Source organism: Neophocaena asiaeorientalis, unplaced genomic scaffold (genome assembly GCF_003031525.2).
Source record: "Neophocaena asiaeorientalis asiaeorientalis breed wild unplaced genomic scaffold, Neophocaena_asiaeorientalis_V1.1 scaffold91, whole genome shotgun sequence".
Taxonomy (NCBI): Eukaryota; Metazoa; Chordata; class Mammalia; order Artiodactyla; family Phocoenidae; genus Neophocaena; species Neophocaena asiaeorientalis.
The window spans coordinates 1,295,429-1,313,197 of record NW_020173198.1 but is presented as its reverse complement, the minus strand read 5'-3'; the positions used below and the strand labels follow the sequence as shown (position 1 = coordinate 1,313,197).

Below are 17,769 nucleotides of genomic sequence, written 5' to 3'. Positions count from 1 at the left end.
CTGAGAGACTGAGGGGACCATGCCCAAGTCCGGGAGTCGAAGGCGCAGCGAGTCCCGCGTCCCAGCTACCCGGAGGTCACACTTACCGGTAAATCTAACTTCCGGGTCCCGTTCCAGGCCTCCAGCCCCACTGGTCAATAAGCTCCGCCCCCTGCTGGCCCCAGCAGATGCCGTGCCCTGATTGGCCGTATCTGAAGCCCCGCCCTAGCGTCGCAACCTCAGGTAACTCCGAGCTCCAACTCCCGCGCCAGCCTCGGGACTCTCGGCTTCTTATTGGACTACCAGTTTCCAATCGGAAGGGTCTTTGAACCTCAGTCTTCGGGTGGCGCTGGCCATTGGCGGACAGAATGGGGGCGGGGCCTGAGGTCGTCGCCGGCACTGCCTGTGGATAAGGTAAGGGACTAGAGGCGAACCAGGCGACAGGGCGGCATCGCGTCGACTCTGACTTCTCTCCCCGCCCCCGCGGGTGAGCCCGCGCGAGACCCCGTGGGTGGGGGAGGGATGGAGTGGGAGGCTGGGGTTAGCAGATGGAAGCTTTTATACATAGAATAGATGAACAACAAGGTCCTACTGTACAGCACGGAGAAACTATATTCAATATCCTATGATAAGCTATAATGGAAAAGAGTATTAAAAATGTATATATGTGTACAGCTGAATCACTTTGCTGTATAGCAGAAACTGACACAACACTGTAAATCAACTAGACTTCAAGTTTTTAAAATACTGAAGGAAAAAAGGTAACATAGGAGAAAATCTATATGACCTTGGGTTTGGTGATGAGTTTTTTGATTCAACGCACCAAAAGTAGGATTGAAGAAAGAAAAAAATTAGTAAATTGACTTCATTAAAATGACAGCTTGCTCTATGAAAGACAGGGTTAAGAGACTGAAAATAAGCCACAGACTGGGAGAAAATCTCTGCAAACCACTTATCTGATAAAGGACTACTATTTGAAATATCCAAAGAACTCAAAACTCAACGATAAGAAGACAGGCAACACTATTAAAAATGGACAAAATAAGACACATGGATGGTAAATAAGCATAAGAAAAGACACTCCACATCATATGTCATTAGGATTACAAATAAAAGAAGAATGAGATTATTACTAGATACTTATTAGAATACTAAAATTCAAAAAATTGAGAACAAACACCAAAGGACAGAGACAATGTACAGCAACAGGAACCCTGTTCCATTCTCAATGCTGGTGGGAATGGAAAACGGTATGTCTACTTTGGAAAACAGGCAGTTTCTTAAAATACTAAACCTATTCTTAACCATACAATCCAACAATCAGGCTCCTTTGTATTTTGCCACATTAGTTGAAAACTTATGTTCATAAAAAAAAACCTGTGCATGAATTTTTATAAAAGCTTTACTCGTGATTGCCAAGACTCAGAGGTAAACAAGATATCCTTCAACAGGTGAATGGAAAAATCATCACTGGAACATCAATACAATGAAATATTTTTCAGTGTTAAAAGGACATGAGGGACCTTTTCCCTTCCTCTCCCCCGCCCCCCTCCCTGCCTTGCTATCCCGTCCCGACCCCTAAGGCCCTTTCGTGGGGTCTCCCTAGTCCCTGTCCTTCCCCCACCCCGTCCCCATCCCACAGGATCCTGGCTCCCCAGCCGCAAGGGCTGCGCCTCTGCGAGCCGCGATGTTCGTCCTCTCAGAGCCTGTGGGCCTCCCTGCCTTCACTGCCCTCCGTTTCCTCCACACAGGCCCCCACCTACTTCAAAATGACGCTGGACGTGGGAACGGAGGATGAGCTGCCCGACTGGGCTGCGGCCAAGGAGTTTTACCAGAAGTACGACCCTAAGGACGTCATTGGCAGGTGAGCCCACGGCAGGGAAACAGAGGTCCAGAGAGGTCAGGTCCTAGCCAGGGTACACAGTTCTCTCTGAGGGCTGAAGAGTTCTAAATGAGAAGGGTCAGTGGTGAGTGGAGGAACATTTGGTGACTAGACTCTTATTCTGGGTCAACCCCCATTTTTTCACGAATTCATTCATTTGTGTGTTCAACAAACATAATTCAAGCACCTACTGGGTGCCAGACACAAAGATAAACATGGGGAGTGTAGAAGAGATGTTTATGCCTTGGAGGTACTCCAAGTGATGTGACTGAAGGAGACACATGAACATATAAAAAGTATCAGGCTGTGTAAAAAGTGCTGCTGGGTCTCAGAAAACCACATCTTCCCAGAAGTGGTGATATTTGGGTCTTGAAGGATGAGTTGGAGTTCAGCACACACCAAATAGAAGGAAGTCATCACCTGTAGAGGCAGTGGCCGATACATTTATTCATCAAGGTTTCCTAAGCATGTACAATGTGCTGGGTGCACTGTGCTAGGCACTGGAGATGTAAGACCCACACCTTAACATCTTACAAGATTTCTGTTCTCCTGGAGTTTATGTTCCAGTGGTAGAGAGAGACAATAGACATGAAAACAAGTTAAAGTTCATTGTAAGTGCTAGGGAGAAAATAAATAGGGTTATGGAACAAGAGTAATTAATGGAGTTGAGACTTGGACGATGAGAATGAACAGGTCATGAGCTGAGGCAGGATATATTCCGGGCAGAGGGAACTGCCATGTTCAAAGGCTCAGCATAGGAAAGGGCCTATTCAAGCAACAGATAGAAGATCATAGTGACTAGAATGTTGTAAGAGTGGGAAAAGGTGGAGGAAATTAAGTTGGAGAGGTAAATAGAGGTTGGATTATGTAGAGCCTTGGGCCAGGATAAGGAATTTTTTAAAAAATAAATTTATTTATTTATTAATTATTTATTTTTGGCTGTGTTGGGTCTTCGTTGCTGCCTCGGGCTTTTCTCTAGTCGCGGCGAGTGGGGGCTACTCTTCGTTGCGGTGCACGGGCTTATCATCGCGGTCACTTCCCTTGTTGCGGAGCACGGGCTATAGGCGCCTGGGCTTCAGTAGTTGTGACTTGTGGGCTCTAGAGGGCAGTCTCAGTAGTTGTGGTGTATAGGCTCAGTTGCTCCACGGCATGTGGGGTCTCCCCGGACCAGGGCTCGAACCTGTGTCCCCTGCATTGGCAGGCGGATTCTTAACCACTGCGCCACCAGGGAAGTTCCAGGAATTTTTTTTTAATATTTTTTTTGATGCGGACCATCTTTTTTTTTTTTTTTTTCTGGACCATCTTTAAATTCTTTACTGATTGTTACAATATTGCTTCTGTTTTATGTTTTGGTTTTCTGGCCGCAAGGCACGTGGGATCCTAGCTCCCCAGGGATCGAACCCGCACCCCCTGCATTGGAAGGCAAAGTCTTAACCACTGGACTGCCAGGGAATTCCCTAGGGTAAGGAATGTAAAGTTTGCTCTGGTGATACTGGTGGTTTCCAGTAGGGTAGTAATATGATCTGATTTACATTTCTGTGATTTGGGGCCTAGGAACTTAACCTTTCTATGCCTCAAAGTCTCTCCATTATAAATGGGAGAATTAAAAAAAGAGCCTACCTTGTAGGTTGCTGTGAGGACAGAAAGAGTTAATATGGTACTCTTAGGACACGTCCTGGCACATGGTGAGTGCTTAATACAGGTGTGTTGTTACATTTAAAAAAGATCATTCTGGCTCTTATGTGGAGAGTGGATAGGAGAGGGGCAAGAATGGAAGCATAGAGACCAGCTAGGAAGCTATTGATTCATTCAGGCTAGAGATGGTGATGGTTTAGACTAGAGTGGTAGTGGTAGAGATGGAGAGAAGTGGATAATTTAGGTGATGGCTTGAAGGGAGACTTGATACAATTTCCTGAAGGATTGGATATGGACCACAAGGGAAAGGGAAGAAAACAAGAATAAATTCTAAGGTTTGGATTTGAGTGCTTGAGTACCATTTACTGAAATGAAGAAGACTGGGGAAGATCAGTCTGGAGGGAGGTGTGAGCAAGTCAAGAGTTCCACCAACTGGAGCTGTCCAGTGGGCATGTGAGTCTGGAACTCAAACAAGAGCGCTGGGCTAGAGCTGTTTACTTGGGAGGCATCAGCATATAGATAGTAGTTGGCAAGAGAAATGTGAAGTAGTGAAAGAGACCTAGGCTCAGACTGTGGGGCATGTCACCATTAAAGAGTTAGAGAAGGAGGAGCCAGCAAGGGAAACTACAGAGATGCCATCTGTGAGTTAGAAAGAAAAACACAAGAGTATGTTTGGGACTTCCCTGGTGTGCAGTGGTTAAGAATCTCCCTGCCAATACAGGGGACATGGGTTCAATCCCTGGTCCAGGAAGATCCCATATGCCACAGAGCAACGAAGCCCGTGCGCCACAACTACTGAGCCTGCATTCTAGAGCCCGTGAGCCACAACTGCTGAGCCCACATGCCAGGCGCCTGTGCTCCACAACAAGAGAAGCCACGGCAGTGAAAAGCCCGCACACTGCAACGAAGAGTAGCCCCCCCGCTTGCTGCAACTAGAGAAAGCCCGCGCGCAGCAATGAAGACCCAGTGCAGCCAAAAATAAATTAATAAATTAATTTTTTAAAAAACCCACCAACTTTAAAAAAAAGGAAGAGTGTATTTCTGGAAGGTTGGCATGGTCTGCTGTGACACATGCTGCTGAGGCCAGGAAATCCAATGGTGGTGTGACCGTTAGATTTGTTCAGACTCCTTTTAGATAGCACATGGAGATGTCAAAAAGGTTGTTGGAGTCAGGAATTCTGGAGAGAAATCAAGGCTTGAGACAGCGTAGCAGGAAGCATTTGCACATAGTTGGTATTTAAAGCCCCTGGGGGGAATTCCCTGCGGTCTGGTGGTTAGGACTCTGTGCTTCCACTGAAGGGGGCATGGATTTGATCCCTGGTCAGGGGACTAAGATCCCACATGCCGCGCATGGCGTGATCAAAATTTTAAAAGAAGACACAAAACTCCTGGGTCTGGTTGGAGGTCACAGGGAAGAGAGAATATTGGGAAAAGAAGAGAGCTGAGATCCAAGTCCTGAGATGCTACAAGGTTTCAGGACCAGGTGAGGGAAGATGCACTGAGGCTAGGAAGAGCCCTTAGGTAAAAACAGTGGTTCCACTGCCAAGGGCACAGAAGAACCAGTTTTGAAGAAGGCAGATCAGAGAGTAGGGTCCTTATCATTTCATTCCAAGATTACTGTGGTAGCATCATCCCTCGTCTCTCTCTTCTACCTTTTCCCTCTTGTTTTTCCTGCACAGTAAATTACCTGCACACTCTAACTAAATTACTTTTTCCAGAGTACCAATTTCAGACCTGAAGCTTTAAAAGAGCTTGACACATTCTGGAAATTGGTGACAAGTTATAAGTCACTGAAACAAAGGTTGAAGAGCAGGGTTATAGCCAGGGATGAGGCTGAAAAGAGACTAAGAAGTTGGTGAAGGCCTTGAGTGACAGATGAAGGAATTCGGATTTGACTTTTATCTTGTAATTAATAGGGAGGCAGTATGGAAAGAAAACAAGAATTTTGAATGCATTCCACAGGTAACTGTAAGGTTGAAAGTATTAGGTATCATTTAAAAAGAGGACAGTTGCTTTAGGGGTACTGCTGAGGAATGAGGGAACACAGAACTTAGTAAAGAATTTAAACAGGGAAGTTTTTAAGCAGTGAATGACACAATTGGGACTGTTTTAAGAAGCTAGTTCTCAAAGCAGTGTGGCAGATGGGTGGCAGTGGTTGAGATTAGCAGCAGGGAGATCAGTTAGGAGGCCATCGTAGTGGTGGGGATGGAGTACTAGGAAACAGATTTGAGAGATAATACAGGATGGGCTGGACTGGTTGGATGTTGTAGATTGTGAAGGAGAGGGCGAAGCCAAGAATAGCACCAGTGTTTCTAGTTTGGGAGTCAGATTGAATGGCACTGCTATTAATTGAGATCAGGAATTGAGGAGCTAGTGTCGGGAAGATGAAGTGTTCAGTGGTCATGATGACAGTGAGAGGTCTCTAGGACCCTTGGGAAGCAATTTATTCAGTAAGATGTGTTGGTCTGACATCTAGGGGAGTTCCCTGGTGGCCTAGTGGTTAGGCTTCCGGGCTTTCACTGCCATGGCCCGAGTTCAATCCCTGGTCGAGGAACTGAGATCCCGCAAGCTGTGTGGTGCAGCCAAAAATAAAAAAAAAAATGGCGGGGGGATGGGGTAGACATCTCAGCATGAATGTTGAAGTCATGGAGGTGGATAAGATTACTGAGAGTGTATATAGCCTGAGAACAGGGCCAAGGATGGGATCCTGGGGAAGTCTTAAGATTTAAGGGGTGGGCAGAGAACAAGGTACTGGGGTGCATCAGTAGGAAGAGTTTGGACTTTGAGTCTGAACACCCAGGTTTCCCATGTAGATAGTCATGACACATAGTAGGAAGGCTTAATTAAAAGGGAATGCTCCTACAGGTAGGGGCTTCCCTGGTGGCGCAGTGGTTGAGAATCCTCCTGCCAATGCAGGGGACATGGGTTCGAGCCTTGGTCCGGGAAGATCCCACGTGCCAAGGAGCAACTAAGCCCATGCGCCACAACTACTGAGCCTGCTCTCTAGAGCCCGCGAGCCACAGCTACTGAAGCCCGCCTGCCTAGAGCCCATGCTCCACAACAAGAGAAGCCACTGCAGTGAGAAGCCCGCGCACCGCAATGAAGAGTAGCCCCCACTCACCTCAACTAGAGAAAGCCCGCGCATAGCAACGAAGACCCAATGCAGCCAAAAAAAAAAAAGAATAAATAAAATAAATAAATAAAAGAAAAAAAGGGGAATGCTCCTACAGATAACATGCTATAGGATACCAGCGATGGGAGTGGTCCCTCCCTCCTGGAGAATAAACAAAGAATTGGTAGATGCAGCATTCATTTTGGGCCTTAAAGCGGGGATTCTTTGCTTTATGGCTTCAAAGGATCCTTGACCACCCCCCTGCCCCGAAATAATAAAAATGTTGGATATATGTGGCAGAGGTCTCCAGCTTTCCACAAATTCTCAGAGGTTCATTAAAAGATGAGTAATAATTAGACCAGGGACCTCAAACTCAGGTGCCCTTTGTAGTTGGGCAGAAAATGAAAACTGTGAAGTGGCCAAGAGTAAAAGAGTAGGAAGTGGTGGGCTTCCCCGGTGGCGCAGTGGTTGAGAGTCCGCCTGCCGATGCAGGAGACGCGGGTTCGTGCCCCAGTCTGAGAAGATCCCACATGCCGCGGAGCGGCTGGGCCCGTGAGCCATGGCTGCTGAGCCTGCGCGTCTGCGTCCGGAGCCTGTGCTCCGCAACGGGAGAGGCCACAACAGTGAGAGGCCCGCGTACTGCAAAAAAAAAAAAAAAAAAGAGGAAGTGGTGAGCATTGTGGCAGCTGGAGCGTTCTTGTTCCAACTAAGATATGTGAATTCAGATTTGTAAATAACAATGCACTGACCACAGTGTAATATATCTGTGGGCTGTGTTTGCCTGGAGGGTCAATAGTTTGCATCCATTGATTGAACCAGAGATGTGGGTGACAGGCATTTCAAGCAAAAGGAGTTACATAAAGGCAAGGAGGCCCTGGGAGCACGGCAGTGAGGTTGTGAATGGCAGCCAGGGAACCAGCATGCGAAATGTGGTATGAGGTCAGATCCTGGAGAGATTTTTCACCTTAGCCTGAAATACTTGTAGGGTCACACGGAGTTGGTGACAGAGCCAAGCAAGGAAATCCCTGTCTAGGACTTTGTGTTTTTTTCTTCTTTTTGGCCGTGCCATGCGGCTTGTGTAATCTTAGTTCCCTGACCAGGGATCGAACCCGAGCCCTCTGCAGTGGAAGAGTGGAGTCCTAACCACTGGACCACGTGGAATTCCCTAGGACTTTGTCTTTACAAAGCCAAATGGGCTTTCCTGTCTCTACCTCATTAACGCCTTTCAGCATCCCTTCAAGATATTGTTGGCTACGTTTCAGAGCAGGTGAAGTGGAAGCCCAGAGACCTTATGTCAGTGGGTCACTTGGAGGTTAATTAGTGACAGATTTGGGGCCTAAACCGAGATCTCCTACTTCTCAACTTTGGTCTTCTGGTCAGTGGCCCAATATTTATTTGGAGCCTCCTTCACTTGAGATATTGTAGGGGAACTTTGGGATTTAGATGGGGTAACCATGGAAGTGGGTAAAATCTGGAGGAAGCCTTCCCACTTTCTCCCTGTGGGGTTCTAGGGCAAGGGGCAGGTTCTGGGGCCCAGTGCCTAGGCTCACCCATGGAGGGAGTGGCAGAGACTGGAACCCAGGACCCCTGCCTGCCTGCCTGCCCTATGAGCTTTGTGTTGCACATTGCTGGATGCCCAGGTTGCTTGCTGATGCTGCTGTGAAGCTCCTGCAGGCCAGGGTGAGCTCCTTGGGAGTTCGCCCTGTTGTCTAAATGGGTTTCCAGAGTCTGGCATAGTGGGTGTGAGGCTGCCAAGGCTCTACTCTGCGTGGAAATGAGAGAGCAGGAGGCCCTGACTTGTGCGTTGTCTGACTCTGGCAGAGGAGTGAGCTCTGTAGTCCGCCGTTGCGTTCATCGAGTTACTGGCCGGGAGTTTGCGGTGAAGATCATGGAGGTGACAGCTGAGCGGCTGAGTCCTGAGCAGCTGGAGGAGGTGCGAGAAGCCACGCGGCGAGAGACACACATCCTTCGCCAGGTCGCCGGCCACCCCCACATCAGTGAGGCTGCATTCCCTGCTCCTGTTAGCCCTGCCCACAGCCCACTTCCCCCAGCACTGCCTCCATGCCTCTGCTCCCTTAGTCCTGGCTCCGCTGCACCTCAAAGTGTGGCCAGCCTTTGGGTCCCTACTGCCTCCTTTGGTTCTCCTTCCTTCCCAGTAACAGTCCACTGCTGCCTCAGGGTGGAAAAGGCCCTTTAATGTGCATCTGCTCCTTTCCATCTCTGTCTCTCTGCCTTTCTGCCTCTTTCCCCAGTCACTCTCATCGATTCCTACGAGTCTTCTAGCTTCATGTTCCTGGTGTTTGACCTGTGAGTATCTCCCAGCCCCAATCGAGAAGCCTCCTCCTCACCTCCATGCATGGCCCCAGCCTTACAGCACAGTGGGCTGAAGACCTTCCTCTGCTCCCGCTCAGGCCTGCCTGCCAGCTCAGGGCTCTGGCCCTTCTCCCTAGGTGCCCAGATTGAGGCAAGTTCTTCAAGAGTCATAGTGACCAGCTAAGTACAAAGGGTCTTCATGAGACCCTGTTTTAGGAGGAGGGTGTTTATTCGTGAGCTGACCACATATAAATAGACTCTCCCTCACCAGTCTCCCAGTGTTTAACACCCTCCACTGGAGTCTCTGTCTGCCCATCAGTTCTTTTTCTGGTCGGTCTAAAGCTGAATGTCAGATATTATACAGTGCTATAATGCAAACCAGTTGCAAAGGTACTTCAAAAGAGAATGGTTTGGATACCAGATGTTTAAGAGAGGCCCTTGGAAGAAATTTACAAAGTCTTCAGACAGTAATGACCCTCTGCAAAAGTCGAGGGGAAGTGGGAAGTGTCTGTTACACCACCATGCAACTTTGCAGAACCTGGTGTGTTCTTTATTTCAAGGATTGATGCAGAGTTGCAATTATAACCTCAGATTTTAAAGACAAGATAAAATAAGCAAAATTCAAAATAAAGTCCCATTCAACTTTCTTCCTACTATTAACTGGAAAATTTTGGTCCGTGGTCTAAATAGATTCACTTCAGAAGGCGTTTTGTGAGTGTATTCTCAGATAACACAGACTTCCTGTAAATGATTATTATCACAAGGCACTTATTCTTGCTAAAATAGCCCCCTTGTGGCACAGTGCAGATATTTCGACGGCCAACCCATTGGGCCAAAGTGCCCCTGACATCCGGTTCACTCTTGGAGTGCTCTGTCTCGAGACCCTTTCATTTGTCTACAGAGGGATCTCTTTACTGGCCTCTTCCGTGGTATTTTCTGTGAGCACTGGCTTCTTTTCTCAGCCACCACTGTGAGGTGCACCTATCTCCCAACCCCTCCTATCCCTTAGGATGCGGAAGGGAGAGCTGTTTGACTATCTCACAGAGAAGGTGGCCCTCTCAGAAAAGGAAACCAGGTAATGGGTGAGCCTGCAACCCCTGGGATGAGCAGGGGGTGGGGCGGGACAGGGAGAAGCAAAGCAGACTGTGCCTCCCTCAGGTCCATCATGAGGTCTCTGCTGGAAGCAGTGAGCTTTCTCCACGCTAACAACATTGTACACCGAGACCTGAAGCCTGAGAATATTCTCCTAGATGACAATATGCAGATCCGACTATCAGATTTTGGGTTCTCCTGCCACTTGGAACCTGATGAGAAGCTTCGAGGTGAGGGGACCTGGTACCCTGAGAGGCTTGGGAGAGAAAGAGGCTCAGGCCTGGGGCTGGTTGGCTGGGTCTGAGAACTGGGTCCCAAGTACCAAGGAAAGGAAGGTCAGTGAGCACTTGCCAGGTCCCCACTGGGCGCAGAGCCTCGTGTGCAAATCAGTGTGGGCTTCCTGACCTGGAGGCAGACAAGTGAGAAGATCATGGCACACAGCAGGCAAGGAGCCATGCCAGGAAGCCAGGAAGGAGTACCTGATTCAGCTGTAGGGACCCACAGAGGAAGGGGCTCGGACCTCGGCCTGGGGAGGCTGGGCTTGTCACAGGAGGAAAAAGAGGGAGCGAGGGGTAGCAGGGCTCAGCTGTGCCTTTGGGGTCTGGCGGAGGCAGGTCCACAGTGTGCTGCTTAGGTGCTATGAGGAGCCTGGTGTGGCGCGACAGCCCTTCTCACCTCGTGCCCACACATTTGTTGTGACAACCATTTCTAGTGCAAGTGGAAAACTAAACAAAGTTCAACTGTGAGACTCCTCAGAGCCTTTAATATACTACTTCCTCTCCTTCAGTGGCTCTGCATTGGACTTACTAATAGCTAACATTCACTGGGCACTTACTGTGAGTAAGGCACCACACTGCGTCTACATGGCTTATTTCTCTAGATCCTCTCAACAGCTCTGAAATAGTATTTGTGTCTATTTTATAAGTGGGCTTAATGAGGTGAGGTGACTTGAGCAAGGTCACATAGGTGTGATTTGAACTTGGGCAGTATGACTCCAGAGTTCATGGTCTTAATCTGTGGACTTACACATCTTCCATATGCTGTGCTTTGTGTCCCTTTGGGCTGCCACATACACTGCCCTATTCTGCATCATTTTTGCCCCTGCCCACTCCAGCCTCTCCCTTGGCTTGGATAATTTAGCTTTTACTTTAAAGTTCTATGTCAGGTTAGAGCCCTTGCTTTTTGCTCTTATATCTCCCCCACTTCATGATACATGTCTTACTCTGTTATTTGTTTGCTTTCTGGCAGGTGGTGAACTTGGTAAGGGCACATCAAATTCGCCACTGTGTCTAGTGTGGTGCTTGGCACATGGTAGGCGTTCAGTAAATAGTTTGAGTTGGAATGAATTTCCCCAGAGAAATTCAGTTTCTCAATTCAGGCCTATTAAGATCTCTTCAAAGTGTGCCATGGATCACAGTTTGGAAATTGCTGGGATGGAAGAATTGGTGCCAGAAGAAACTAAAAATACAGGCTTAGATCAAGTCATGGAGGGTTCTGTGCTGTAGGAGTCTAGACTTGATCCTGAGGCCATGATGGGAAGCCAGGGAAGGGTTTTAAACAAACAATTTACCCAGAATGTGCCTTAAGAAATCCCATATTCCTACTCATTCCCCTTGGTTGAGTGGTGGTTCCACTAACTGCAGTAGAGATTATAGGAGGAGGAATAGATTTGGGCAGAAAGGAATGTAGAAAAGATTTAAGTTTTGTTTTCTATGTGTGTATATATGTAAAAACGTGGTAAAAAGTTGTGTGAGGAGTGGGTTGGCTGGAGGGTTGGGGGAGGCAAGTGATACAGTTGGATAGCACCTTTAAGTCAATCTAAAAATCAGGTTTTCCCAGGAAGGCCACCAGGAGCCTTGGTGGGTCCTTGAATTGTTCAGCAGGGCTAGGGTCTAATACCGAGACTTGGCAGAAGGCAGGCAGGAGCAGAATGGGAACACTTGGGGCTCTGGTGGTGTTGAGGCTCCAGCAGAGGTCTGGTGTTAAGGGTCCTTGAGGGGGCTGTGACATCCTATCAATCTCAGGCCTCTCTCCCCAGAATTGTGTGGGACTCCAGGTTATCTAGCACCAGAGATCCTTAAGTGCTCCATGGATGAAACCCACCCAGGCTACGGCAAGGAGGTCGATCTGTGAGTTTCTGGTCTCCCCCTTCCCTCCTCCTTTGTGTAGTGTCCTTCAACACATTCGCTCACCTAGTCCTCCCTGACTGTGGTCTCTTTCTCAGCTGGGCCTGTGGGGTGATCTTGTTCACACTCCTGGCTGGCTCGCCACCATTCTGGCACCGACGCCAGATCCTGATGTTACGCATGATTATGGAGGGCCAGTACCAGTTTAGTTCACCTGAGTGGGATGACCGTTCTGACACTGTGAAAGACCTGGTGAGCTGGGGCCATGAGAGGGCAAGGAGGGAGGCCCAAGAGCTGCCCTTCATGCTCTGGCATTTCCCGTAGATCTCGAGGCTGCTACAGGTGGATCCTGAGGAGCGCCTGACAGCTGAGCAAGCCCTACAGCACCCATTCTTTGAGCGCTGTGAAGGCAGCCAACCCTGGAACCTCAGCCCCCGCCAGCGGTTCCGGGTAAGCCTGAGAGTGTCCGGGTGTGGGCCTGCTCCTCTGTCCCATGATTTTTCTTCGGTGGATGTGCCCGTGGAGCTCACACTGCCCCCTTTCCCAGGTGGCAGTGTGGACAGTGCTGGCTGCTGGACGGGTGGCCTTAAGCACCCACCGTGTACGGCCGCTGACCAAGAGTGCACTGTTGAGGGACCCTTATGCGCTGCGGCCAGTGCGGCGCCTCATTGACAGCTGTGCCTTCCGGCTCTATGGACACTGGGTGAAGAAGGGTGAGCAGCAGAACCGGGCAGCCCTCTTCCAGCACCGGCCCCCAGGGCCTTTTTCCATGATGGGCCCTGAAGAGGAGGGGGACTCAGCTACTATCACTGAAGATGAGGCCATGCTGGTGCTGGGCTAGTACTTCAGCCCTGAGGAATCCCAGGAAGCAGAACTCTCCAGGAGGAGGATTTTTATCATTCCAGCCCCTCTGGGCTATGGCCTCAGGCCCCCATGCCTGGCCAGGCCCGCCACTGATCAAAGTATCATAGAGACCAGCCCTGTACACCTACCCACACTGGCCAGGGCTTTGAGATCAGAGCTGAGGTGGAAGAGAGCCACCCAGAGTGCCATGCCTGGCCTTATCCATGCTGCCTGTGCCACGTATGCAATAAAATCTGCTACATGCCAGGGAGAGCCAGCGTCCTGTGTCTGGTGCAGGGAAGCCCAGAAGGTGCTCAGGATGGAGGCGGGGTAGGGTCACTTTGGTCCAGGTCTTTATTGGGGAAGAGGGTGGGGGTCACTAGGTCTTGTTCTTGCCTTTGCCTGGAGGTAGCTGGAGGGGCCGCTCGAGTGCGGTCAGCTTGCTGCTGAGCCTTTCCTCACTGGCCTTGAGCCGTTCCTCCACCAGTTGTTGGAGCTGCTCCAGTTCCTTGTTCATCTGGGTCTTGATGTAGGCCCGGAGGATGGATACCTGGCCTGCAGGGGCAGGGAAGAAGGGACGGGTCAGAAGAGATGCCGTCTGGGGCTGAGGGATTGCCCCTAGCCAGGCAAACACAACCTTCCAGGGTGCCCTGGGAGCTACACTAGTGGCAGTGTTGCTTCAATTCAGAAAATGTCAGCCAGCCCTTCTGTGAGAGAAAGATGGGCAGAGTGGCTATGCTGCTGCATTTTCTGGATTGCTACTTAGTAGCCTTGTGACCTTAGGCAGGTGACTTAACCTTTCCATGCCTCAGTTTCCTCTGTGTAAAATGCAGATAGTGATAGCAACTAGGATTGAGAGAGGATTAAATGGGTTAATAGATGTAAAATGTGGGAATTCCCTGGCAGTCCGGTGGTTACGACTCCACAATTCCACTGCAGGGGGCACGGGTTCGATTCCTGGTCAGGGAGCTAAGATCCTGCAAGCTACACGGCACAGCCAAAAAAAAAAAAAGGTCTCTCGCTCTCTCTCTCTCTCTCTATATATATGCTTAAAATAGGGCCTGCCTGGCACATAGTGTTGTCAAATGTGTGCTGGCTATTACTGTCATTGGGTTTTTTTTCTTTTCTTCTAATTTTTATTTATTTATTTATTTATTTTTGGCTGTGTTGGGTCTCCATTTCTGTGCGTGGGCTTTCTTTAGTTGTGGCGAGCGGGGGTACTCTTCCTTGTGGCACGCGGATTTCTCATTGTGGTGGCTTCTCTTGTTGTGGAGCACAGGCTCTAGGCACGCGGGCTTCAATAGTTGTGGCTCACAGGCTTAGTTGCTCCACGGCATGTGGGATCTTCCTGGACCAGGGCTTGAACCCGTGTCCATTGCATTGGCAGGTGGATTCTTAACCACTGCACCGCCAGGGAAGCCCTATTGTCATTGGTTTTATAATCCTTTTCTGGGACTCCTGCCTCACCCCCAGCAGCTGTGCTTTTATCTGTTTGCCATCTTGGACTTCTGCATAAGGAATCATTTGGAGAAAGGACACCATGACTAAAACAAAAATTCTGAAGTCCTGATATGGTCTAAACCCTTCATTTCACACCTGCCCAAAGTCACAGGGAACCCTAACCCCTCCAGGTCCTCACTTGGCTCTGGCTCTGGCTGGACCACTGTTTCTGGTTCCTCCTCATCTGGGGTGAGTGCCTGCTCCTCCACCTCTTCGCCCTCTTCTTTCTCTGCAAGCCAGAAGGCAGGAGGAGGCTTCAGCCCCAGCCCAGTCCAGCCCTCGCCCCGGCATTCTCCCTTACCCGTCTCATCCTTTGGCCAGAGCTTGGGTGCCTGTAGCCCCATGTAAGTCAAAGACAGATCCAGCCGCACCTGGGAAGAGGGAGGAAGACGTCTGCACTGAGGGAAAGGGAGGAGATGAGGGGTGGCCTCTTGTAGCCCATGGCCCAGTACCTGGGGTGTGAAGACATATTTGTAGAGCTTGAAGTGGCGGAAGTAGGTGTTGACCACATAATCTGCCAGGGCCAGCAGCTGTTCCTCCTTAAAGAGGTTGATACTGAAGGGGGGCCGCTGTGGGGATGATTGGGAGTTAGAGGACTGACCACCTCCTGAAGCCCTCACCTTTTCTCCAAGTGCCCGGCAATCCAGGAGCAGGAAGAGCCCACTGTGGCCTTCAGAGGAAGATGAGGGTCATGTGTGTAAGAGAGGGTGGGAGGCTGGGCTAGACCTTATCTGGGGGGAGAGTGAAACTGACCCTGATTCCGTGGCAAAAAAGAACACTGGTGAAGTAGCGGTAACATTCCTCCACGTTGCCCAAGGGGGTTGCTGGGAGAGAAGGCAAGATGTGACAGTGAGTACCCTCCCTGATAATCATTCATTTTAGTCACTCAACAGCTACTTATTGAGCATGAGCTTTAGAAGTAGAAAGATATAGGCAACAAATATTGAGTACCCACTATGCACTGTTCTGGGCACTGAACCAGACAAGTTCCTGCCCTTAAGAAGCGTATTTTCTCGTGGAAGTGATGGACAATAAACCAAGAAATACATAGTTTAGCTCTCGTTAAACATTCTGTAGAAAATTAGTTCCAGGAGTAAAGCAAGACCTGTTTTATTGAGCACTGTGCATATATCTACATCTATTATATATAATATTTCTCAGAACAGTTTCATAATGTTAGTGCTGTAGCCTTATTATAGATAAGGAAATAGAGGATTTCAAAGGTGAAATAACGGGTGTGATACTGCTGCTAGTGATGACAGAACAAAGATTTCAGGTGCTAATCCTGCTTTTACTTCCCCTGGTCACTTGTGCCAGCCTTCTCCTCTCCCCTGGACTCACAGCCTTCGGGGGCCTTCTCTTACCAATACAGGCCTTGTGAAGATCTTGGAGCAGGGCACAAGCCGTTGATGTCTGCTCCAGGGAGAAGCCTTGTTGGCGGCAGAAGATGAGTGCATGGGAGAAGAGGTCCAGGGTGATGGTGTCCCGCAGGCTCTGCGCAGGAGAGCCTAGTCCCAACAGCTCGGCCAACACCCTTGGGAGGGAGAGAGGAAGGAATGAGCGACAACCGGAGCCTCTCTTCACCGCCCCACACTAGTGTACAACAGGCTTTGGAGCCAGGCATTCCTCATGCCTTCCCAGCCCATCCACCTCCCAGCCTTCCCCAAGAGCTAGCTCTTATTCCCCTCCCTGCTCCCCCCGCATACTCCCTCATCTCCTCAACGTTGGCTGTCTTCTCCAGCCTGTGCATGGAATGGATGTCCAGGTACTTCCTGTCATAGGAAAAGAGGGGAAAATGTGTTGGTAGCCATTATGCATTACCCTCATACCAGGGCTATGATGGCTAGAGCACTGGACTGGGAACCAAGAGACCTGAGTTAGAGGTTTGGCCCTTCCACTGAATTGCTTTGTAACCTTAGGCAGGTCACTTCCTTCTCTGGGCCTCACTTTCTCCATCTGTAAATAGAGGGTATGGCCAAAATGAACTCTTATGATCCTCTTCATTTCTAAAGCGTAGGATTAGGAAACTTGAGTTCTGGTCTCTGCCACTCCCTACTGTATAACTGGGCAAGTCTCCCTCTGTGAACCTCAGTGTCCCCATTTGTACAATGCTCCATAGAGGCACTGATACTACATTTACATTCTCAGTCTTTGGCTCCCCTCTTCTCACACTCTCTTTGGACTGGGGCAGCAGGAGACCTGACTTAGTCATCTCGGGTAACTGCATGTCTGGGCCTCAGTCTCCTCATCTGTAAAATGAGGATACCGTTGCTGTTTGACAGGATTGTGGGGAAGCCCTAAAGGAATAATACAAGTGTGAAGGGTAACTTTCCCCCAAAGCTCTTCACACTCACCATATGCAGATCCGGGGCTGGGGCAGTGACGGCTGCAGAGAGAAAGCGGATTGGGAAAGGCAGAGCTGTGTTGTTCGTGGCCCCTAGTTCTTGAGCCGTTGCGAATCTCTAGCGGGCCTAAGAACGCGCTAACTTGCCTTCTCATCTTAAAGACTAGCTACGAGCAATGCTGGCGGGCTGGGCTTCAGCGACCCCTAAGTACTATTCATGAGCATATTAACAAGGGGGGGTCACACACCCCTGTCTCTTCACCAAGGCAGCCCGGGAAACGTCTTGAACGTTAGAAAGCATAACGACGGGTGGCGCCCTGCTGGGAAGCCCTTTTATAAACATTCATGAGCGGACGACTCTGTCCAGTCCTTACCGGGAACAAGTCGGCTGCAGGATCTTCATCCGCATTCACTGAAGCCACGGTCCCCGACTCGGTATGCACACCTGTTCCCATCCGCGTGGCCGATTCATCCAATGACCTGAGGTCTTTCTTGGGTTCTCTCCGCAGTTCGTAGTGCTGTTCAAGCTCCGATTGCATTTTCAGTCCCTGGAATTGGCTGGACTTCCGGCGGATCATCTTGTCGCTCCTCTGTGCCGCGGGGCACCACAGGTTCTGTCCTGCCTCGGTTCTGGGACAGCCGATTCTCCGGCAGAGGCTGCCAAGGCCTGGACCTCTATCGACGCTTCAAGCCAATCTACGCTGCAGAGAGGCCCGGTGCAGCCAATCCGCTGGGGGCGTCTTCCTCCGTCTCAACGGTGACCGTTGCTAAGGGGGTTCTTGGAGCAAGAGAGAAAGTGTACGGCGCTCGCCAATCAGTGAGAAGGGAATGCGCGTGCGTAATAAGCCGCAAGGCCCGCCCCCGTGCCCTCGCTTCAAAGTTGCTATTCTGAGGCAGGCGATGTCATTAGGACTGGAGAGTGGAAGTGTGTTGTCGGTTACCA

General features: G+C 49.8%; 2 protein-coding genes across 9 annotated transcripts; one reads left to right on the top strand and one right to left on the bottom strand.

Moving 5' to 3' along the window:
• Window positions 1-358: 358 nt before the first annotated feature.
• Window positions 359-13,253, top strand: PHKG2 (phosphorylase kinase catalytic subunit gamma 2). 2 transcript variants are annotated; one of them, XM_024744190.1, is made up of 10 exons: window positions 359-466; window positions 1,731-1,843; window positions 8,430-8,605; window positions 8,861-8,915; window positions 9,931-9,996; window positions 10,080-10,243; window positions 12,052-12,142; window positions 12,238-12,391; window positions 12,464-12,589; window positions 12,687-13,253. In XM_024744190.1, the coding sequence occupies exons 2-10, from the start codon at window positions 1,749-1,751 to the stop codon at window positions 12,978-12,980; spliced, it is 1,221 nt and encodes a 406-aa protein (XP_024599958.1). In that variant the 5' UTR covers window positions 359-466; window positions 1,731-1,748; the 3' UTR covers window positions 12,981-13,253. The 2 variants fall into 2 exon arrangements, with proteins under 2 accessions (XP_024599958.1, XP_024599959.1); XM_024744191.1 differs by having other exon boundaries at window positions 375-393; window positions 12,687-13,172.
• Window positions 13,254-13,318: 65 nt separating this feature from the next.
• CFAP119 (cilia and flagella associated protein 119) lies at window positions 13,319-17,752 on the bottom strand. Of its 7 annotated transcripts, XM_024744195.1 has the most exons (9): window positions 17,201-17,752; window positions 16,837-16,868; window positions 16,189-16,254; window positions 15,847-16,016; window positions 15,236-15,306; window positions 14,935-15,051; window positions 14,784-14,853; window positions 14,622-14,711; window positions 13,319-13,537 (listed from the first exon to the last, which is right to left on the bottom strand). In XM_024744195.1, exons 1-9 carry the CDS (start codon window positions 17,402-17,404, stop codon window positions 13,362-13,364), a joined length of 996 nt encoding a protein of 331 aa, XP_024599963.1. In that variant the 5' UTR covers window positions 17,405-17,752; the 3' UTR covers window positions 13,319-13,361. The 7 variants fall into 7 exon arrangements, with proteins under 7 accessions (XP_024599963.1, XP_024599961.1, XP_024599962.1 ...); XM_024744193.1 differs by having other exon boundaries at window positions 14,784-15,051; XM_024744194.1 differs by having other exon boundaries at window positions 14,622-14,853.
• Between the last annotated feature and the right edge of the window lie 17 nt (window positions 17,753-17,769).